Source organism: Camelus dromedarius, chromosome 1, assembly GCF_036321535.1.
Source record: "Camelus dromedarius isolate mCamDro1 chromosome 1, mCamDro1.pat, whole genome shotgun sequence".
NCBI lineage: Eukaryota > Metazoa > Chordata > Mammalia > Artiodactyla > Camelidae > Camelus > Camelus dromedarius.
In genome coordinates, this window is record NC_087436.1 from 21,239,584 (window position 1) to 21,263,919 (window position 24,336).

The 24,336-nt window shown below is 38.1% G+C and overlaps 1 protein-coding gene across 5 annotated transcripts in view; it reads right to left on the reverse strand.

Moving 5' to 3' along the window:
* The window catches only part of GAB1 (GRB2 associated binding protein 1), a 113,731-nt gene continuing 89,395 nt past the window's right edge, over positions 1 to 24,336 (reverse strand). For 3 of the 5 annotated variants that reach the window (XM_031465472.2, XM_031465483.2, XM_064493102.1), the window contains 8 exons: positions 21,651 to 22,252; positions 20,347 to 20,432; positions 19,860 to 20,163; positions 12,084 to 12,173; positions 10,295 to 10,388; positions 9,095 to 9,218; positions 4,382 to 4,504; positions 1 to 1,987 (listed from right to left, as the gene is read on the reverse strand). In XM_031465472.2, coding sequence (XP_031321332.1) covers positions 1,829 to 1,987; positions 4,382 to 4,504; positions 9,095 to 9,218; positions 10,295 to 10,388; positions 12,084 to 12,173; positions 19,860 to 20,163; positions 20,347 to 20,432; positions 21,651 to 22,252 — 1,582 coding nt within the window. In that variant the 3' untranslated portion in view covers positions 1 to 1,828. The remainder of the gene's footprint in view (positions 1,988 to 4,381; positions 4,505 to 9,094; positions 9,219 to 10,294; positions 10,389 to 12,083; positions 12,174 to 19,859; positions 20,164 to 20,346; positions 20,433 to 21,650; positions 22,253 to 24,336) is intronic. The other 2 variants (XM_031465494.2, XM_031465500.2) reach the window with 1 other exon arrangement.

The following is a 24,336-nucleotide window of genomic DNA, read 5'->3' on the forward strand; positions in this document are numbered from 1 at the left end:
TCCAACAATCTTTTTTATTTAAAAATCCACCTCAAAATTCAGTTCTGGGTTTTAGTTTTGGTTTAAAAAGAAGCAAACATTTAAAAACATCAAATGTTACTAGTCTACAATTCATCTTGTTCTGAACATTTTTAGTTCATAGAAGGGACATAAACCCATTACACTGAGTAGGCACAGCACTCCGGCCAGGCAGCCAGAAATCAGGGCACATCTATGTACTCAGGCAACAGAGGTCAGGATGGAGGGAGATGGGCCTCAGCTGTGGGCACTCCTATTTCTATGCTCCCTCCAAAACCTGTTAGTAAGTCTCAAATCAATACATAAGAGATTGTATGTAACTTGGTTAAAAAACAAACAATTATACCTGCTTTCTAAATTACACTGCAAAGCCAAGACAGATAAGTACAATTGTAGCCTCACTAGATATAATTTGTGGTTGTGATATCCATGTCACAGGCCCTTGTTGTATAGGTGAGACAGAATCAGATGGTTTCAGGAATCTGGTTGGAAGAGGTCCATGACTATAAGATTTCACATTATAGCAAGGCTCCAATATTTCTTGAATCGGGGCAGTGAATATAAATCACAGTACAAAATCCTTAATTCTTTTACTGGAAAAGCAATAGTTGCTACATGAGAATTACTTACATAACATCTACTTTTTTTAAAAAACTGCAGATAAAAAATATTAATTGCATAGGGATTTAAATAGTATAAGGCCAAGAAGAATATTAAGTAAAGTTAAAAAAAATCATAGAAAGGGCACTATGGTGTCAAAAGATAGAATTTCATTCTTAGAGTAATAAATCTGAATTACTGTCTAATTAAAAATCACAGTATGTTGCTATAACTAACAGTGAATGTCAACTGTGTCATTAACTCCAAACTGGAAACCAAAATTAGAGGACTAACAAGAACACCACTAATGCTAGTTTTCTAAACCTGATCAGTGTATGAGCACATCAGTGCCTGGTACGTACCTGATTAGTTACATAATCTACACTTGGCAAGTAGAGTTTAATACATGTTAACAAGTGTGAGAGCTCCCCACCACCACCACCACATGCTGTCAGTGATCTGTAAGCTTACTTGATAGTGTAATTATTCACTCTTTCCAAGGTGTAAGATCCCGCCCTCACTCCGGGGAGAATCTTCATTCAATGAACCCAAACACTGTAATTAACAAAACAGAATAAGGTTCCACCACTGAAAGCTCAATGTACACGAAGCAGAGAACTAAGTCCTGACACCAGTACATACATGATGCTCAGCACTTTGGAAGGTAACGAATGAGTCCAACTGTGCTCTGTAGTTTAAGCTAACGGTTACCATGTGAAGTTTCAGGTAGAAAGGCAGGTTGTGAATTTACTTCGCATTGTAATGTTGTTATACTGCGGTTTAAAGAGTAATTTCCAAATCTAAAAGTAGCTTAGTTAACTTGGTATAGTTCTTAGAGTAGAGTGAGGAAGAACAAGAAACCCCAAAGGAATCATGTTAAGGTCCATTTGGAAATACCCAAACCAATGCTTTAAATGAAAAAGTGCATAAATACAGTAATACTACAAGTGTGTTAACTATGGAACAAATGTTTCTCTGGGAACCAAACAACACTATTTTCCCACACTATGTACACGTGATGAATTGTTCAGCCACCACAAAGCACCATGGACAGTCTAGATTGCTTGATTATGTCTGGAAGGTCCTTTGACTTAGACTCTACTCAGCGGAGGATCTACCTACAGTAGCTGTGTCAGGTCATCTCCGGGCAAACAGGATTTCTCTTGACAGTTCAGCCCTCTTTTGCTCAGGAAACAGCAAAGCGGTACTTTCATTTCACATTCTTGGTTGGTGTTTCAGACTCCGTGGACTGCCTCCCATCCGTCCAGGCCTCCCGGGTGCTCTTCAGAGCCAGGGTCTTCTGCTGGTCAACCACGACATAGTCCACTCTCTCGTCCGCAACACTGCTGCCTGAGCCGCTGCTCTTTTGCTAAAAAAGCGAAGAAAACCCCCCATAAACTCCCACATAAGAAGGAGCACTTCTGAGTGAAATCCCATCTTAAAACAGAGACACACATGCTGTAAATAACTCTTGAAATTCTATTTGGTCACGAAAAAACAACATTAACTATTTCCATTTAACAATATTGTCACCCTCCTAATTGGACTCTGTTTTTCCCTTAAATTAATACTACTTTATTTAAGAATTCAAACTAATGCTCCCATCACAGATGAAATCCTTTCAAAATTTTTTTAATTAATCTTTTTTTTTTAATGGAGGTACTGGGGACTGAACCCAGGACCTTGTGCATGCTAGCTAAGCATGTGCTCTGCCACTGAGCTATTACTCTCCCCTGAAATTCTTGGGAAAAAGGGAGAACAGACACTTGGTTCATCTTAGCTTGCTTCCTTAGCCTTTAACTTAAGCTTGACTTTTTCAAGTCCCGAGGATACGTATCAGTGTTCACTTTCAGACCTAAGAAATGTTTTTTGAAAAGGAGTATTTCAAGAATGGCAAATTGCCCAGGTTGATGGGCCTCTTACTCCTAAAAGACAACGAGATACTAGCTAACTTAAAACAAATGTAATTACTAATACATTACTGGGCTCACTAGAAATTAAGGGACATGACCAAAGTGTGAGGGAACTGGAGGGAACAGAGAGCTGCTGAAGGGTCAAGACAGTTGTCTGTAGGATGAACATCAATCTGAGCAGTGCAGTCAGGACGCCCTGGTGGGAGGCACATGGAATCGGAAATCTTTCTACTAGGCTAGGGACCATCAAAGGGAACTGAAGTGGTCCCATGGTGGTAGAATCACCTGCTTCCTAGCAGAAGCGAATACAAACTCTTTTTGAAGGAAATTTAGTTCTGCAGGCTGCTCACAGATAAGCTCAGCAGAATCAATTCTCAATAAAAATACAAGAAACACGCAAGGAAACAAGCCATCAAGCATGTGAGTTTGCAGAAACAGTAAACACAGATACAGACCACCAAGGTCTTCAGATGTTGAAATTATTGCATAAATGGTGTAAAATATGAGTATAAAATGTTTAAAGGAATGAAAAAATAAAACTTAATAAAAGGAATAGGGTAACAAGAAAGGAATAAGAAGTTATTCAAATCAGCTAGGTGTACTGGGGAAAAAAAACCAAGCAGAATGTCATGTTAGCAATGAAAAATAAAATTAGTTGAAATTAAAAATTAAACACATGGGTTAAGCAGAAGAACTTGGGGACAGATCTAAAGAAATTATCCAAGTAAGCATAAAGACACGATAAAATAGAAAATATGAAAAGTGGCAAAAGGTGTGAAAACAGGTTGAGAAGTTCTAACTAATGTCTAATCAGAAACCTCAAAGAATGAAGAAAAAGAATAGCGGAAAAACAATATTTACAGAGATAATGATTGAGACTTTGCCAGAATTGATAAAAAATATGAATCCAGAGATAAAGACAACACATCTACCAAGCAGGATAAACAAAGAAAAAAATCTATGTCTAGATGTCTAGACACAGTATAGCAAACCTGCAGAACACGGAAGATTCAGAAAAGATCTTAACATCAGCCAGACTGAAAAGACAAGATTACCTACAAAGGAACTGGAATTAGACTGACAGCATACTTTTCAACAGGAACAACGGAAGCCAGATGATAGTAAACAGTATCTCCTATGTGTCCAGAGAAACTTACTGTCAATCAAGAATTGTGACCTCAAAACAAAAAAGCAAAAAACAAACCCCAAAGCAAACAAACAAATAAAAAACAAAACCAAGAAACCCACAAAAGTTCTTTTTCAAGAATGAGGACAAAATAAAGACACTTCAGTTAAACAAAAACCACAAGAATTTACTATTAACAAGATTTTCACAAAAAGAACTTCTAAAGGAAGGAGGAAGGAAAATTAGAGAAGGAAGGTCTTAGATACAAAAAGGAAGGATAAAAAAGTTGGTAAAAATGTAGGAAAATGGAAATAAACATTGTCTATGTACTATAGGATACTACTACTAGTAATTTATGGGTTTAACAGTAACAACAACAAAAAACTAAAATTTTGGACAAAAATAGCAAGTAAGTCAGACAGGGATTAAACTGAGCTAACATCAGAAAGGGAGTGAAGACAACAATTAACTTTGGAACTTTAGAATTTATTTAGCATTTCAATGGTAACCATTAAAAGAGTAGAAAATGTATAACGTCCGTACCATTAGAAATGAAAAAAATAAATTTATCAGTCTGCATAATGTTGTCTGTGATTTATGAAAAAAGCATAAAGACTTTATTAAACTTAAATTAAACATACTAATAAAATTCCCCCAAAGCAGATGCGATTCTTCAGGTTTCAAATGTGAACTAAGTGTACTTACAGAACGAGGCTTCACTTACCTTGCGTGGTGGTGTGGATTTCCCAGAATCTAAATCTAGATCTAGGTACTCTACTTGTTTGTCTCCTTTGGGTTTGATCATTGGGCTGCTTCCTCCATCCAGGCTATTACTGCCAAAAAGATTCTGAAAGTGTAACACAACAGAATCAACCGTCCAACATTCGTAAGACATACCGCTTGTTACCTAGTTTGCCATCTGCTGAAGCCTAAATATTAATTTCAGGAGGACGAAGGTTGAAGAAGTGTCTCCTTAGAAAGTTAAACGATTTTTTAGGATTGGGGAAAAATAACTAATAGTTTTAAAACTGGTTAGAACATCAATTAGAGTAAGCTAACAGTAGTTTGAAAAGTAAGACTTGGTTCAGGCTAAGACTGGGACATCCAGCTACAGTGACCTACAATAGTTCTCCTTCTACACTGGTAAAGTATCTGTACACAATCACATTCTCTAAGTACCAGATCCTTATATCCCTCACTTTCAAATTCAATTTTTTTTAGGGTTCTACCAAGATGGTGGAGTAGAAAGACTCTGAGCTTACCTTCTCTCAAATTAAACTTTTTAAAAAAGTTCTGTATTTTATTTAAAGACTTTCATGTGAAAATTAGTTTAGAATAAGCATGCTAACTAAAAGCTGGGAATACCGACTCAACTTGCAAAGTCTATTTTGTTTCAACCATCTGGAATTTTTATCACTTAATTTTCTGTCTTAGCCTTATCCCTTCTCTCCTAATAGGAACTCTGCAAGAGGACTACTCACTAAGAAAAGAAAAAGAAACAAGGAAGAGCGAGGCAGCAATAAACAATAAGAACGAAATAAAGAAAAGACAACATGGACTTATGCCCCTACATACCGCCTAGACTCTGATTATGACAGTCTTCTAAATGTGCTCCAGCAAATCTCCTGTTTCCACACCTTGCTGTTTTTAACCTCACCTAGGAATGTTCCTGAACTCTCACAGGTGACACTACATATTTGTTAGGGGCTTTCATCCTTATGCCGTCTTTCACACAGGTATTATTGTTCACATGTTATCTCATACTTTTGAAAATGAACTTGACAATTTTACACTTGTTAGGATGAACAACACAAGTAAGAAATGACACAAATCTGTTCTGTTGATTCTTTCCACTGCTACTCCATTTCTTTTGGCTTAGGTTAACAGAGTAGGCTGTGGTTTAGGGCAAGGACAATTGCTAGGAAAACACTGAGTTTATTCCCTCATTTGAAAGCAGGGCTGCTGACAGCCTGCATGAAACATTTCTGTGAATTAGGAAAAGGTGCTCCTTCCCCGAGGGTGACACAGCTCTGTGCTGGGACCCACAGCCTGGTTAGCAGGACATGGTCTGGGTTGTATGTACTCAAACGCAGTATGTGTGTGGTCTTTTGCACGTACTACATACTGAACGTGACATGTTTGTGCAGTAGACAACCTGCACAACTGAATCTGATGACCCTATCTGCAGGAACAGATTTTTAAATCAAATTTATCAACTATTGCTAACAAATCATAAAAAAAATACTGATGGTTACATGTAAGACAAAAAATGTAAGTAAGTTTTGGTGCTCAATTAGTACAAATTGCTATTCCTCTCCCTCCTTTTTTCTAATTCATGAAAAAACTGAAAATTTTTTTCAGCTCATTCTCACATAAAAAACCAACCTGGAGTGTGTGTGTGTGTGTGTGTGTGTGTGTGTGTGTGTGTGTGTGTGTGTGTGTGTGTGTGTGTGTGTGTATGTGTGTGTGTGTGTGAAGACAGAACCCATACCTGGAATTTCCCTAATAGGAAACATTTAGGATTGTTCATGGTATTACAAGGGTATGAAAGGAACCCTTGAGTTCATATGATGTACACATTTCATCTCAATACATTATTTCTAAAGAGAATTTCTCAGAATTGCAGGTTAAACTTTTCTGTCTAATAATTACTAGAACTTGAAATTTTTTTATCTTTAAGTATAGTTAAAATATATGTTCCTACAAGGAAGACTATTTGCTCTTGATCTAACCTCAACTGGGAACAGCCTGTCTCTGTTCTAGCCTTTTAATCCAGTGTTTTCCCAAAACAGTTTAGAAAAACCCTAAGATTCTAGGCGTTATTATAAGCATTCTGTGAACTAAATGGAAAAAAATACATAGTTAGTGCTTTTTTTCCCCTAAAATTCTTTTCAAAATATATAAAATTATTGAACAGATTTTTGCTGCTAATGTTACAAACAATTTACATGTCTTTAGTAATGTCCCATCACTTGAATTTCAGGTGTCACATTAAGGGTTCATTTCAAGAATGCTTGACTTTGGATATCTGTATAAATGAATAGGCAGCATCACCAATTCACTGTTTCCTTAGATACCGTCTGCTCCATGAGTGCCAGTGTAGGAAAGAGCATGCATTCTATACATTTCAACGTAGAGAATTTAATCTCTATTGTCCTTATAAACCAGGTTTTAATCTCATCCTGTTCTGTTTTTTTTTAATTGACTTTATCGATCCAAGCATATGTTAGATCTTGTGAACTTTTATGGTGTTCTATTCATACACTAAATTCCAAGAGGTGCAGGAAATACTGCTGGAACTATCACATTCTTTCCTTAGGAATTGTTGCTCAGGCTAGGATGAGCCCCTGGGCAGGTAGCAAGACAAGAAGGAAAGGCACAGCTGACTTTTCCATTGTGAATGGGAGATGGATATTGTCAACTGGGACACTTCTGCTCATTTCTAACACTTAGGACCTAAGTACTTTAGAAATCCACTATCTGGTGGCTATTGAGATACTTCTACTGGAAGGTAAAAGTAACTTTCTGGTTTAGCGTTATGACATATAAAAGAACAATCTTATATTTTCATTTCCTTTGACTTTCTGAATGTCATGGTTTCCTTTCTAGTCTTTTCCCTTCACTTAACACCTACTCACAACAAATCATACTTTCAAATTCCCCTAATAAATGTCCTTTCCAATATTTCTATGATTATTTACTATTGGGGGGTAAAATAAAAGACTCTTTAGTATCTCAGAAAATAATTACTTTTGTAATTTGAAAGAATTCCCTCAACCACCTGAAGATGAAAATTGATGGCAATCTATACTCAGCACTGAGGATTTACTGAGGCTCTTACTAGTCTACTTACTGTAATAAAGAAAAAGTACTAAGTTAATAAAAATAATAAACCACCACCCATCAAGTTGAAAAATAGCAAATCCAAAAGCAGAAGTCAATTAATAAATATCTCATTGCCTTCAAGTTAGTGAAAATATGACTGATATTTAGTTTGCATTCTAATTCAAGGGCTGATGCAAATATTTTAAAATTAACTTATTCATTTTTAAACACTTTATAAATTTGATTAATATTTTAACATTAATTAATTCAAGGACCCAATCATACTTTCCAAATGACTAACTTTTGTTTCTTCACAACATAGGAGAAATCTGTTTCTGCCTAAAGTCCATTAAAGACATACAACAAATTCATTGATAAAATTGAATCGCTAAAGAGAATTGTTTCAAAGAAAATAAAGCCACTAAAATGCTATTCATTCCAAGTTTTGACATTCAATATTTGCTTATCCTGGCAGACGCTGCCTGGTTGTGCCCCCCATCTGTTGTCCCCTCTGCCTGGGGAAGGGGATTTTTAGCCAGGCCCCCTTGCACTCAGAAGAAAGGCTATGGTTTCCTGCCCCTTTCATGTCTGCGTGGCCGGAGACTAAGTTCTGGCCAACAGTTTGTACTCAGCAGTTTCTGGGAACCTTCTTTATGAGGCAGTTAGGCTGCCTCCTTTGCTGGTTCTCTCTTCCTTCCATCCCGCAGCTTGGACTGTGACTCTGCTGGGGGGCGTGGCTGGTGGGGGTGGAGCATCTTGTTCTATTGCGCATGTGCACCAGACCCAGGGGACAGTGGACCCGAGAGCTGGAAGGGACAGAGATCCCGAGGGCTCCAGGAACAAAGCTGCTGCAACCACCCCGGATTGACTCTCCGGTCTTTTACATGAGAAAGAAATTAAGTCCTTGTTAATTATTCTGTTACTCAGAGGGGACCCCAGTGCCAACTGATACACTCACCTGCTCAAATATAAATAACAAAGCAAGCACTCACTCTAGTTTAAGGGAAAACAAAAGCAAAAGACTTTTAAAAATTAAAACTGCCTTGAATTCTTAAACATCTGAAGTATTACTTTCTGGAACTACCTGATTTCTGAGAAACATATTGCTTACTACTATTATAGAATTCTTGTGCCTTCCAGTAGTTACAGCAAGACTGAAGTAAATCAGGTTTTAACAGGTCTTTGATCTTTAAGCCTTACCTAAGGATGTATTTTTGAAAGATTATGAAAGACCTTTGGTATAAGATTATGTCACCCTAAGAGAACTCTGACATAGGGCCTGGAGAAATGGATTATAAAATGCTTGAGTATAAAATATTTTCTTGCAAAGTTTCAAAACTCAAGTACATCTTAAAAGAAAAAAAACTGTAACACTTCTATGATTTTAACTAATTTCTGCTTTATAGATATGTATACTACATTTTGACCCTTTATTGCTTTTACACTTTATGATACTATTTTTAAAAAGCATTTTTACAAAGTTGTATTTTATTCTTTTAAGTAAATAAAAAAAAAGACAGAAGGGTAAGGTGTACAGTTTGGAAGAAAGGTCTAGCAGGAGTGATTCAGAAGAGTGGCTCAGGAAGAGAGGTTAAAGGCAAACTCCACTCACCGAGTCTTCACTGGACAGGTTTGGGTTCATGGGAACGTAATTTTCTTCACTGTCGTGCGAGTCACTGCTTGAAGTCGTGCTGTGCACTGAATCCGGCCGTGGAGACATGGGAAACCTGGAGGAGCTAGTCACAGAGATGGCCATCACACACATACACCGTGACCAAGATTCACTAGTTCACTTCCCAAATACAAGTCAGTGATAGTGTACATTCTTTGAGAAATATTCAAGCTTATAGTCATACACTGTACACATTTATTACAATTAATCGCACACATTCAAATGCACAATGTGTATTTATAGCTATTTGTAAAGGGATATTTTCTTTTTTTCTTTAACATTTTCAATGTTTGATATAATTTTGAAAGGTTAGTTTCCATTTACAGTTATTAGGAAATATTGGCTATATTCCCCATGTTGTAGGATACATCCTTGAGCCTATCTTACACCCAATAGTTTGTACCCCCCACTCCTCCACCTCTATATTGCCCTCTGCTTTCTCCCCAACTGGTAATCACTAGTTTGGTCTGTGTATCTATGAATCTGCTTCTGTAAAGGGGTATTTTCGAGCATCAAATTACCTTGTGCAGAACAACAAAAAAGGTATTGCTGATGATGTGGGGGTTAAGTAGAAAGTCACAGATATAAAAAGAGTTAAGAATTCCTATTTTATCCCTATTTATATATTCCACATACAAAATATGAACTCGCTGAACACAGCTTTGGAACTGTGTACATTCTTTTCATTTCCCCATATACATTTAAATGAACCTTGATTAAATAATCCCCACGAGAAACTACCAAGTTTTCTAGAGTAGCAGGTCTCAGAAATTTCTAGACTCAGGAAACTTTTACACTCTTAGAAACTACTGGGAAGCCCGAGGCACTTTTGTTTACATGGGTGATAGCTACTGGGATCTAACATGTGATAAACAATAGAAAAGCATTTACAACACAAAGACACACTCCATTAGGTGTCACAATGATGTTATCAAATTTCAGGCCACCTCTGGAAAACTCCAGCGTACACTCACGAGAGGAGAGTGAAAAAGGCAAATGAGCTTAGTATCTCAGTGAAAATAGTTTTGCCTTCACAGGACCCCAAAGAGGGGGGCTTCCCCAGACCACCCTCGGGGACCACTGTTCTAGATATTTTCCATTATCATGAACAATCAAACTACGAATTTGATAAAGACTTACTCTCGAGCAAAACTCCTAGTGATAGGAGATCTCACTGGGGCTTGTAACTCTTCCCATTCTGGCAAAGGTTTTATTTCTAAAGGTGCTGGCTTGGCTGCAATGAGAGAGAGAAAAAGAGATTTTAGTAGACAGACATTTGAAAACCAAAACAAGATCCTCTCTATTTCTAGTTACACATTAGAGCCACAGCACACCTAAGACCAGCTAGTTTCCCATGTGAAAAGAAGTTCACGGATGTTATATGGTTTTTCTAAGGTCACACAGCTAAAAAAATGAGTGGCAAAAGCTAAATCAGATAATGTTTCATGACTGCTGACTCAGTCTAAATAAAGCTTTTTATTACAGCTTGCTGCTTTTTAATTTAAGTAGCTATTTTATGGATATAAACTAAATGAGAATAAGAAAGAGTAATGTGACCCAGTTCCTTCAGTTATTTGATTTATACTATTCATTATTTCCTTATTTTATTTTTTCACTAATTTTATCCTCAAACACAGTGATTTAATTTTCTATGTAAATACGTTCCTAATCATTAACACAGAAGCATGAGTAATACAACAATACATATAAAATGATGTTTAGAAATAAACACAAAGCTTTGCTAAAACCAAAAACTGAGAAAAGAATTAATGACCAAATCTTAAATTAATTCATGTCTAGTCCAGAAACAAATAGAACAAAGCAAAAATTGTATCTCTCTACTCAAACTTAGCTCTGAGAAAAGGCCTTAATCAAATAATTACCTCAAATTTTTAGCTTAATTTAACCAATAATATAATTTAATAAATTGAATATTCTTACTAGCATTTATTTATAAGTGGTCTTTGCTCACCTAATGCATTACAGCAATAGACAATTACTCTTCTAGTGTATACCAAGAGCTCTTGGCCCTTAAAGTCAACATTCAAACGGTTTTTAGAAATTAATGAAATGGGCAAAAGAACTAAAACAATATTGTTTGTTAATATTCACTATATTTTAGGAGACTATTTAAATATATTAGGTGAATATTTTAGTTACATTTCATCGACACTCTAAAGAAAAAATTTTCATTTTTCCAGGTATCCTTCTAGCCTTTGTCCATATATGTGTACTTTTAATCAACTATGTTATAATTACCTTCAAACTATAAAATACGTAGCCATTTTCAAGGACTATGTAGAATCCTTGGGGCTTATGACTAAGTATTTCTCTCAACTCAAATACAAAAAAAACTCAATGTGATTTTCTGAAGACCACACTGATTTAAGTTCGACTTAAAATAATTTTGCCCATCTATCCACTTAAAATGGACATGTACAGAGTATTGAGCTAACCGAAAGTATTTCTTGAACTCTTATGTTTTTACTTTTTTGAAACCCAAAGGCTAATAGCAATTCAGCTGCCAAATTCTAAGTAATGGCATAAAGTAATTAATCCACTGAAATGATTTTATATTCTGTCCCAGAACAGAGTACATGCATTATCTATAAATACAGGAGACAACTGGAACTCACAAGCAGCTCACAAGTTTAAAGAAAACACTGTATTGATGTCTAAAAGGTTAAAGGAATAATACAAAAGGACAAGACTGAATATCATATATTATCAAATATTTAACATGCTGCTGTTAATGGCATGACAAGACTTATTGTGTATTATGGAAAGCATTCACTTTAGAAATTACGTGCTGGGAAGCTTATTTACAACAGCAATGGTACGTAAGACTTGTCTCCTTTACTTTAAAAAAAAATCACAGAATAAATAAATTCCCAACACCCCATCCAGCATGCGGTGCTAAAGTACATACCCTTTCTTCTTGTAGCAAAGTCACCTATGGTTTGTGAATCAGTTCGCTCTAAACCATGGGGTTTGGGTCTTAAAATTTTAGGACTTTGACCTAATTGGTAAAAAGAAGACTCTCTTAATATAGTGTTATTTTTTAATGGGGAAAAAAATGGATTCTGTAAAAAAAAAGCAACAGAGCCCTGAGCAGAAATGTTAGATCTCAAAAGCATAAACAGAAGTTTGTTTGTGGAGACAATTTCAGTCTTGTTACACATATCATTCATGCTCAGTACCAAGGGAACCAGGAAGCTGCATGCAACCATGTAATAAGCAAAGTATTATAAAAGATGGTAGGGTTTTAGTGGCATAATTGCCTGGTTAGTTGTTATCTGTATTTGGAGGAAGGGAGGAAAAACGTGTCATGTTAGTTATTCTTCTAACATGCCATAGAAAATTGGATCAAATAAAAAATTATGAAACCCCTGGGTCAGATCTCAAGGACATCTTTTCTTTGAAGTTTGGCATCTCATAAGAAAGTACCAAGGTCTGCTTCCTTAACTTGACAGAAGTGTTTTAAAAACTTCAGTCTGACTACTCCTTCACCTCTAGGCCAAAGCCCTTCCAGAGAAACTATTCGACCACGTCTCCTAATCCAAGGTCAAAACCAAGACCAGCATTTGTTTCCCCTGGATACTCAGTGGTTGCCCAGTGACACCATTTTGCAAGGATTAGATGTCTGGATTCTGGAACTGCTGATTATCCAGCTTTAAGTATCTGAAAGCATAAATTCAGCTGCTATTATTATTATTATTATTATTATTATTATTATTATTATTATTATTATTATTTTCATTTAATCTCTGCTCCGTACAAGTACTGCTAAAAAGCCTTATGAAAAGCACAGGTTTAACACTCAGCAGTTTTCTCATACTTTTTCCCACTGGAAGCCTGGATGCTGGAGTAGCAACATCATTTCAATCAGGAAGTTAAACTACTCTATTCTCAATGGCACCAAATTCTCTCTCTCTCTTTTTTTTTTTTTTTTTTTTGGCATTTACAAAGTTGAGTCGACATCTACTAGATGACAGAATTAGAGCTCACTGATTTTTGCTGATATTTAGAAATCTACATGTTTTTTAAGATGCGATTTTTTTAGCTTAAGAAAACATGAAACTTCTCTAATCCTCTCAAGTACTCTCCAGGGTACTCCTTGATTTTCTTCCCAGAAATATACTGTGTTAAGTGAAATTTTTTACAGTGTAATTATAAAATTTGCATGTAGTTTCTACTCCAGGCAAAGTTTTAAAGCTGATTTTAGGACAAAAGTCACAACATGAAAATGCTGCTTTGGTAGCTTTGTTTCCTTATTCTTTACATTTATTCTTTATATCCTCCCAAGCTCAATTTGACATTTATGTTCCAGACAGAAATGGAAGTGATACTTTAATAGCTCAGTATTATTTATGAGGAGAGAAAGGAGAAAAAGTTCAAGGTGTAAGTACTTCTTTTCTACTGCCTGGAGTCAAATACTTGAATGTTTCTTTGACTGCTTAAGAAAAGTGTGAAAACAAAGAGTAAAAAATAAGAATACTAAAGGCAAAAATGAACCAGCTCTGGAGATACTGATCAAACTCTGATAGTCAACAGAGTATCTCTTTCACGCCTCAGCTTTTTAGATCCAAGGCAGTCACAAGTGGGCTTTCGCTAGATGAGGTTTGGACAAAGAAGGCAACAGGACGCATCTCATTTAGCAAAGGGCACTGACTACCGGTGAAATGCTCATTGTACTTTAACCCTCATGGGTTAAAACAGTCTCACCCCGGACTGTCAGTCTCTGGATCGTGTGCTCCCTAATGTGGAGCACAACTTGGTCCATCTTAACCTTGGGTTCAGGATCTCTCCCCTGAGATCCTTATCTGCATGTCTACAAAACCACCTGACAGGGATGTTCTGCATGCGTTCATACCACATGTTCAAAACAGAATTTATCTTCTTCAACCCACCACAGACCTGCTTTGTTTCTTATACCTCCAGTTGCCATAGCAGATCTTTCAGAGAAGTTATTCTAGATTCCACTTTCTCTCCAATCTCTCTATTATCAATTTTACTTTCTGTTTATAATGACAATAATTTGTTTTTATTCCTCCAAGAAAAGTTAAAAACCTGCAAGCCTGAAATCCATTCTTCCTCTTTTAATGTGCACTTCACTTACCTGGTTTGTTTTTCTAAAAGTGATGAATTCACACTGTCTGGCTAAATGACATCTACCTCTCCTCCAAGTGCCCTCAAAATTTGTAAACATCACTGTAAGTACCCAAGTTGAAGGAGCAACTGAGAGCCAGGAAAGGGACTTTTGTTATGCCTTTCCGTCTGATCCGCTCTAAAGCAAGGCTTCAAGAACCCTGGATTTGGAAAACAGGGCAAAGCACTCTTTAAGTAAGATGCTGGACAAAAGTGTGGTTTTAGAACATTTTACATGAAAGGATACAGTTTTCTTCCTATAGTATCCTTAAATCTTAGAATGAGCTTTCTAGGGGGGCCAACCTGATTATGTTGTCTGCCTGTATGAGCCCTTTAACAGTGTGTTCAGAATAAAGCCCAAACTCATTAGCATGGATTACAACTCGCCCAGGATCAGACACCTGCGAGGCATTTGGCATTGGTTCCTGCTTTCATACTTTCCTCCCTCCCACCCAAGATGGAGCCACAGTCCCATCTGCCCCCCTTTTCAAAAGAACTAGAGTATGCTGCTTATTCTGACCAGGAGATCCTCCACCATCACTTAATTGCCACTCATCCTCTCAGACAGAGGAGTTAGTGAACAGTGCCAAGAGCTTACCTCAGCCACAGCCCCTTCCATGCTAATTATGATAATGTGTTTACTTTTCTACCTCTTCCACTCAATAGTGAGCTTCTTCAGGGAAGCTACGTTTTCTTCTTTGTGTTTTGAAACTCAAGACCTATCAGAGGGTACATCCTATAACTGACAGGCACTGCAGCCAGTTTGGGTGAACTGCAGTTCTCTTAAAGCTGGTGGTGTTTAAGCTGACTGATGTCATACTTTTTTGTTTGTCTTTGAAGAGAGAGAGAAAAAAAAAAGGCACTGAATGTTGTTTCAAAAGTTGATCATTCCAAATATGGTCAAGGCAGTTACGAGCTCATGCTTCAAAAAGCAGATGCGGTCCTTTTCGAAAAGTCCATATGCTGTTAAGTATTATTTTAACAAGTACTACTTACAAATATTCAACTCAAAGTGGAAAATTTATTTCCTCTATCACTATAGGTTTAAGTTGGCCTAAATTAGTTACTCATCTGAAGTTTCACAGATGACGTTATTATTTCCAGTAGGCACCTCAAAAATCAAGAAAGAAGAAAAGTAAGTCACAACATTATCCTCTGCTAATTCCAAGAAGTAATCAAGGTAGCACGCTGAAAAACCTTTACACTTATTTTAATGGTCTCACTGTACAAAGGGGGCTATAACCATGATAGTTATATTGGAAGTGCAGGAATACTTAGGAAAAAAACAAAACCCTGCATGTAGACGCTATCCTATAAAAATGCACCCTGGACTCATTTCCTTTAAACTGTAACACCAAACCAAAAACCTGACGTTAATACTTGTTTATTAAAATCTAGTTACATTTACTGGTATCACTTTTCCATCTTCCCAACATTTATTATAGTATAAAAGTAATTTTTAAAAAAGCATGTTAATTTTTAGTCACATCCAAAACACTGCTTTAGAAGAGCTCTTGAAAAAATGTTCAGAGCCAAGATATAAAGATATCACTGAGATCCACCAAGGGAAATTCCTAGAGTGGTCTTCTGGGTGCTTCTTACACCCAAGGGAAGATCCAGACCTGAAGATGCTTTAACCAAACTGATGTACAAAAGCACCAGAAGGAACCTCGCACTGCCCTTTAAAACCCAGTACAATAGCTGATGGTCAGAACTACCGTAGAAAGCCATGAATGGATGAGGCCAAACAAAATATAAAGGCAGCATATTTGAGGCTTGAACAGCTGTTCTATCATGTTAGAAACAGACTGAACGGGCCTAGTTAAGTGCAGGGATTAAATCTGGTAGATATCTGTAAGGACTTATTTTTACAGAAGGCACCATATCTTATAGAAATTTCCCAAACTTTACAAAAGTACTCTTCCATTAAAGCAATCAGAACAGAATTTGTCCTGCACTTGCAATGACTCATTTGCTTTCCTAATATTTAATACAACACATGTAAATTATGTTTTTCCCCTATAAGAATATTCACAAAACTTGGTTCAGAACAAATACTGTTGTGACAGTCGTAGTATGGGTTAAAATATAGCCACCACTGTTGGGCAATGGGTAAATGGTCCATAAAAATACGTTCAATGTAAGTGTTCAAAACATCTGTGTATTTCTGCAGCTTCAATTACTCGAAAGTATTTGAAAAACTCATCTGTACTAGTAACTGCAGCAGCTGACATCTATAATTGGGGGTATAAACAAGACTAGAATGTCACTCGTTTACTGTAGACCCTTCCAAAGAAGACAATCACAGAAACCGGTTATACTGGGTGTTGAACTAGTTACACTGCGTTTTGAAACTAATCAAGCCATATATTACAGAACTAGGTTTGCTTATTATGAGGTTTAGTTAATAAGAGACACTAGAATAATAGATTGAGTCATGTATCTGATGTCACAAGATTTGAAATTAAAACAGACTCATCAGATGCTATGCATAAGAAGAATTTCATGACCAAATAAGACGTCTATTTTTACAGATTAATTTTTTAAGGGTAAACTTTCCGCTAGGATCTGAATTTGGGTTTTATAATTTGTTTTTCTTGAATAGCTGTAACTTCTTAAAGTGAGTTTGTACTGCACTATTAAGAACTTTCTCAAGCCTCCTTTCTTCTTTTTTTTTTTTTTTTTCAGTTTTTTTGGGGGGTGGTAATTAGGTTATTTATTTATTTATTTTAATGGAGGTACTGGGGATTGAACCCAAGACCTCGTGCATGTTAAGCATGCGCTCTACCGCTTGAGCTATATCCTGCCCTATTCAAGCCTCCTTTATTGTATCATATTTATTTTAAAAAGTAGAGTAGTACTAAAGAAAAACAAAAATTTAAAAAAAAATTACTATGACTAGTAAACTCTTTACTATTTTGCTAAACCTATTCTTGATTTTGTCCAAAACTATGGAGGTATTTTATTCTGGGTACTTTCTCAGTTCTTTTCGTATCTAAACAGAGATACAAAACCAGTAATCTGGCCCATGAGCTCAGAATTGTCTTTCAACAGTTCAGTTAGTTTTTAAAAGACTGAGGAGAATCTCCAAAAGTAACCAAGGAAACTACTTTCCTCTGTTCTACAGTAAAGTCACCTTAGGTTGGTTTAGAGGATGAGGACAATTAATCTCTCATGTACTAGAATATATATACTTTCACTATAGTCATAGGGAGGTATAATTATATATATATATGCAATACATATAACCTGTAGTATACATGCCATATTATGATATAGACATAAGATAATATATATTGTAATACGGGGCATATGAACTCTGTCAGACCTAGATGATACTAAAAGCATATCATTATGATCCCAAAACTTTTCTAACATATAAATAGGGCTCTTTTCTGATTCTGCATTGTGCTTACCACATGGAACCGTTCACAGTGAACTACACTGGGAATTTTCAAACTGTGTTCTGCAGAGCCTGATGGAAAGAAGTAGCAGGCAAGGGAGCAAAGCTGGAGGGACTCAGAGCTTCGTGCCTCACCCAGACCAGACCACCTCCATACTCATGTGGGACATCCAGATAGAAAACTGTTATGTTTTGTGTTAAAAACCAGTGATCTGCTGCTAATGTACTCATTATGGGAAAATAAGAGAAGAATCCGTTTAGCATTAAAATGAAGATTTCAATGTTTCACAGAGTTCAGGACACTTGAATCTTAACCCTCCCACAACCTGGGGGCTCTATGATAAATCCACACATGTCCAAACATACTTTGGCATACTGTATGCAAACGAAAAAATGACTAATGAGGCCTAAATAGATTTAAAAACAAATGAGGATAAAGAGAAACGAGAGGAAACGTGATCAATGGAAAAGCCTGGGATGCTCACACCCTTTCTGAAATAACCAACCCTGATCAGGGCCCTGCTGCCGGGGCCACCTGGGTGGCCAGTGGTGTGACATGCAACCATCTTTCCAGCTGTGGGACCAGAAGGGAGTGTGTGACCCAACGACAGCCCGTCGATGGGCTGGCCCACCGTCCATGACGTGGCCTGGTGTGGCAAGACACATGAGACCAATCAAAGTCTCTCTGACCAATCTGAAGTGAGCAGATGATGAATGAGGCGGTCCGCAGTAGGTATGGAAGCTGCGAGGGCCCATAAAAAGCAGCCAGGAGGTGGGATCTAAGCCACAGTGGGGCGCTGGAGGCCACCGCTCTCTGAAAGCAGAAACCATGTCAAGTAGAGGATACGGAGGAAAAGAAACAGAAAAGAAGGGGAGAAGGTAAGACTGAACCAAGTAGTAGAATCAAAGACTTCCCAGAGGACAGAAGCAGAGTGAGCCGGACAAAGTGACAGCCCCAGAGGAGCACCTCAGTTCCCAATAACGTTCTCTTTTCACTTACTTACTTAAAAGTAAAACAAAACAAAACTCATTTTCTTAAGAGTGAGTCTCTGTCACTGTCCCCTACAACAGGAACTTAATTAGGATTAATAGAAATGATCCCAGCAGGTTAATGAGAAATTTACACAAACATTACATGCTTTAAAAAAAAAGCTACATCTAGCACATGAGATCTTTCAAATGTGCTGAATTCCCCGGAAATTGTGCCACGCATCCCACAGCCAATATATTAACTAATTTGGTTGTAGAGATTAAACCACACTCACAGCATGCTACCACACAGCTGGCTGTCCGGGTTTTAACCACTCAAACCCAAATTTTGAAAACTTGGGTCCATATTACCAATTCGGCTGAAAATTTTCTTTTACACTGAGTTCTTAATGAACCATGCTACCTTAGAATTTAATGGTACCTAATGAAGGCCAGCATGAAAGAATAGACTAGAAGCATTTGTTTATACCCCAGCAAAGGCAGAATCATTTTTGAGAAGTTGTTATACAGACAGAATGGGAAGAGAATCCAAGCAAACCTTACTGCTCTTAAAGAACCATGTCAAGTGCATTAATAATCTCGAGTCTGATTTGACATCACACACTCTGGAGAAGAGGTTACAAAATAACAGCCAAAGGCCATATTTGGCTTGTAAAAGTGTTTGGTATGGTCTACAATGCTTTGCTTTGTTTTAAATAACTAAATTAGCTGGCAGAACTTAAAAATCAAAAGGCCATACATATAAAACTCTGTGTTTTTGACTTCTTTTGATAATCAGAAGAGTTTTCCTCTAGGGGCCCACGTTATTTTCACAAGTCCACAAAGGACTGTAGCCAGGCAGTAGTTACCCCATTTGGATGGGGCAAGGGCATTCCAGTTCCTCCTAATTATCTCCTGTTGCTCACCAATTCTTGGGAATATGTTAGTTGGTAACCTCTGCTCTAGAGATAGGAGACTGAAAAATCTCACCAGGGCATCAACATATGACATAATAATTAATAATCTCTAAGTAGCGATACTATTTTACTTAAACAAGTTGTTAACTAAGGTAATAGAAAATACTTCCCAATTTCTAGTGCCGATTCTGTTTTGGATTTAACGAGAGTTAAATGCAGATCTAAACTGGCAGCCCCTGACCCTTTTACCATGCCACAACCCCCATACCTTTTCTGTCTGGCTTGAGGTTCCGATCCACGGGAGGTGGTTCACAGTCTGCAACAGGAACTGGTCTCCTGGGAGGGGTCTTTGGGCTGGACCTGAAGCCCATGTGAGCAGGAGGAGGAACTTGCATTCCAAATGAAGAAAAGTCAAATGTCCCTGGAGTCATTGGCACATAATTTGCTTCCTGAATTGGTTCTGTGAAGCTGCTGGAATGTTGCCGTGGAGGAGAGTTGGGATTCATGGGGACGTAATTTTCATCCAGTTCTTCACTTGAGACGCTTCCCACCGTCAATACGTTTTTGATTTTCTAAAACACACATATATTTCTTTCAATAAATGAAAACTATTGTCAACAGGAAAACATGGTTGTCTTATTCACATGGGGCTGAAGGGACTTTTATTCCAGGATCTCATTTTAGTCTCAGAGCGCTAAGTGTGAGGATTCTGACAGTGAAACACACTTGATGATGTTAAGGTCAATTATACTTACAAAGTGGTTATGGAAGCCTTCAAGTGAACTAGATCTGTCACTTGGAAATGTTCGTGGAATATCATAGCAATCTTGAGAACTAGCATCTAAAACAGAGAATAAACTGTCAACATTTCCTCCCAACTTTACCAGTTCTCAAGGTAATCAGGAATAACATTCTCTCTCTCTGTCTTTTCATATATGCACACATGCACATACACAGATTTTTAAAAGGATGCTCACAGAATAATATCTCTCATTAACACATTGAAGCACTAGAAAATGCAGACATTTCCTCTTATGCTAACCAGTACCAGTATTTGATTATGACAATGAGTAAATAGCTAAGCCTGGGATGAAATGGTTATCTAAAGATGGAGAAAAGAAATACTTCCGTTTTTTCATCTTTTGCACCCTTGGGTCTAATTTGCATCTCACTAACTTATAACCACTATAACATACATTACAGCCACTTCAAGAAATTAGAAACTGGTAATGAATAGCTAAATAAGTGTTGATATAAGTCCTATTCACAACACATTAAATCTTTACCTTCTTTAAAACAGCCGGATAACTCGAACACAAAATACAGAAGTTTTTAGGGTATGTGCATTGTAAACTTTGGCTTTTTAGTTTTAGGACTTTAAGAACCTCAGAGTATAACCCAAACTCAATTTTTCTCCTCTCAAGGTCTGCAACTTTTGGTTGGCTCTAGGAGATGGTGAAGGCTCTAGGAATAAGTAAAGTGGCTAGGGGTCTGGGAAGAGAAGATTCAGAGCTTTAAATATAAATAAAACCAAACAAACAAAAAGCAGAATGACTTGATTGGAGTGGCATATCAGCTGGTAGATGTAACGTAAAAACTGCTAATCTAGAAGGAAGGAAACGGAGCCCAGCAGATGTGACAGAGAAGTGGTCATAACGGGACACAAATACAGGGAAGGGTATGCCTGGGAGAGGCCTTGTGGCTGGTCTACTTCCTGCTCCTCTGTCCCATCGGGTCTGCCCACCCAGGAGAGAGAAAGTGAGAGAGGGGGGTGCACACTTCCTGAGGCAGGAAGGTATTCCTAAGGCCACACTTTTTCAGGGATGAATAAATCCATCCCCTTCTCCCTTCCAGCAGAACACGCACACGGACACACGCTGCATGCACAACCACACTTCTGTGGGACTCTGACATCTTTGCTAAGTGAATGGGCAACTGCAGAACTGCAGAGAAAAGGGATTATCATTTCACGTCACGCTATGCTTACAAGAACAAATATTTGGACCAACGGCTGCTCGATCGTTAACCTCTAACACGGCAGAAGCCAACTGGAGCTGACCTTTTCGCAATTTGTTCAAATCCACAGTGGAAATGGTATTACTACGTGACGGTGGCATCCCTGCCGTAGGGACACAGTAACTACCGTCAGTGTCCGAGGCTGCGCGTGTGATGCTACACGCTTCCACGGGAGAGCGGTCATGAGCCGGGTGTGGTTTCGGTGGCCGAGGTGGAGGAATATCTGGAATAGTGTCCAGCTTTGACGTCTGCCCCAAGGTTCCTTCGGGAAATGTTCGTGGGATCTGATAAGTATTACCAGGTGTTGGAGGAATGTCATAACTTATAGATACGTGCCTCAGCTGGGTCTCTACATTGGAGGTCCCCGAGGGGGTATTAAAAACATAGAGTTCTCCATCGGCTTCGGTACTTGATGGAGACACCTTTGGTAAAACGTCGTGGGAGTAACTCCTGGGCAGGTAATAAAGGCTGGAGTCGACAGAAACAGATGCAGCGCGAGACGGTGGCGAGTCATACATCATCTGCTGCTGAAAAAAGCCATTCACTCCGTGTTTGCTCTGGGAGGAAGCAGGGTTTTTATGAGAAGGGACGTTATCATTGCAGTCTGTCTCAGAAGAGGTGGATTTGGCAGAATCAGTGTGTGTTCTAGATAAAAATAGTTAATGACAGAAGATAAAACATGGTGAGGACATAAGCCTGCGTTTGCATAGATATATTTGGAGCTTAGCAATCAAAATCCATGGCTTTTTCATTAGATTGTGTGTGTGTGTGTGTGTGTGTGTGTGTGATCCATCTGATTTAAAGCACGGATATTCCTTAGTTTTTTATGATTATATGCCAGGTAACAAAACCGCCACCACAAAACCGAAAGCATTCTCACTAATTCCTGTCCTGTACCTGCCCACAGCCCCAACCCCACCTAGTAAATCCACACATAAAACCACAATCCCTGAAGCACGGGAATTAGAAAGGTACCAAACTCGGAGAAAGGTAAATGATTCAGGCACAGACACAAGGAAAGCACTTCCTCTGAAGAGCATGCAAAACCCCAGGCCAACAGTTGGTCCACTGCTCTTTTGCCCACCTGCGCAAATTTACTGTTCTGTAAAACAAAAAGTCTAATGATTACTTGGTACTGAATAAATTCAACGTAATCTCCAAGGAGGTGGCAACATGACAGGTTTTGCATACCTTCCTTTCTACTAATTTTCTTTAACAAATATTTAGCCAGTACTATAAAGAGGATCAAAATCCAAGCCACAGAGTTAGCCAACTCCAAATAAGAATGAACTTCGAGAAATCTCATTAGAGTAAATTTCACGCTTTGGTACATTTTCAGTCTCTGTATGTTGTGGTATCACAAAATTTGGGAATAATGCAAAACAAAGCTACCAATACCAAAACAAGCATCCTTCCTTAATGCTAAACAAGATAGCTTAACTACCTACGTATGTTGTCCAAAGCCCTGGAGGACCTTAAACTCAATATTAAAAAAATAATAACTTGTGATAGTTTTTTTAAGGGCATATCTCTCTGATTTCTTGGTAACATCTGGCACTGTGTAACTGCATTTCTTCCCTGGACCTCTCCCCTTCTAGTACCAGAGAACCCTCACTGCAATGTCAATGCCCTGATTTTCCTTCTCCCTCACTGACTATGTCCTTGTTTCATTGACTGACTCCTTCTTCCTGTCTGTCCACCTGGAAATGGCTAACAGAAATCAGTCCTGTGAGTCTTTAAAAAAATCATTTAAAAAAACCCATTAAAAACTCCTTCTTTCTCATAACTTCACCTTCTACTGAAAGCTGAAAACTCCTATCTTCTCATGAAACTTCGAGTCCCGTATTTTCAAACCGTTCAAATATATTTCTACTTGATTATCCCAGTATTACCTTGCTCCTGTGCACCAAATTTAATTTACTTCTCAAACTGATTGCCCTCTCTGACTTGCCATGAAAAGAAATGCCTTTAACGTAGGTTCTCTACACTCTAAACCCAATTCGGCTTTGATTCATTCGCTTTGATCTCTACCATCCCTCGGGCACAGAGTCCTTTTTCCTAACCAAGTACCTACTATCCTGCTTTGTTCCCACCATCACCACCCCAAGTTCGGGTCCATGTCTCTGCTGAGATCTAGACCACTGACCCCTCCTCAGAGAACTTCTTTCCTCTCGTTTCTCCCTCTTCCGATCTATCCTGGGTACCAGCCATGTAGCCAGTACTGCTGGAAGATCATTGTTTTCAAAATATGATTTCATATCACTCACGTAGTCAGAGAAAATCCTGTTGAGAGTCCCTCCAGGCTGTGGGACCTACAAAAAGCCCACAAACGATGCCACCTGGCACTGAGGCAGTCAAAACCTGGTTCCACCTTCCTATCTTAGGTCCTACCACTCCCCAAGTGGAAACCTTTTCTCCCGGCAGCCTCTCCTCCCGTCACTCTCGTTCTCACCTCCCCTGCCCCTCAAGCTATTTGGACATAAATTATTAATGACAGTCTCCTTTTCTCTCACCAACCAGGTGTGGTTCAAATCCTACTCCTCCTGTGAGACCGCTCACCCTCCATTTCAAAACCATTCGCACTATTCTTCCTAGGAACTTCTCACACATATTCTGAAATTTGTATTTGATTTAATTCTAATATGAAGTTAAGAGAAGCTAGAAGTACAATGAGTACTGAGTTCCCCGGCCTTGACATCAGCTTATGGGTTGGTGGAGAATAAATATAA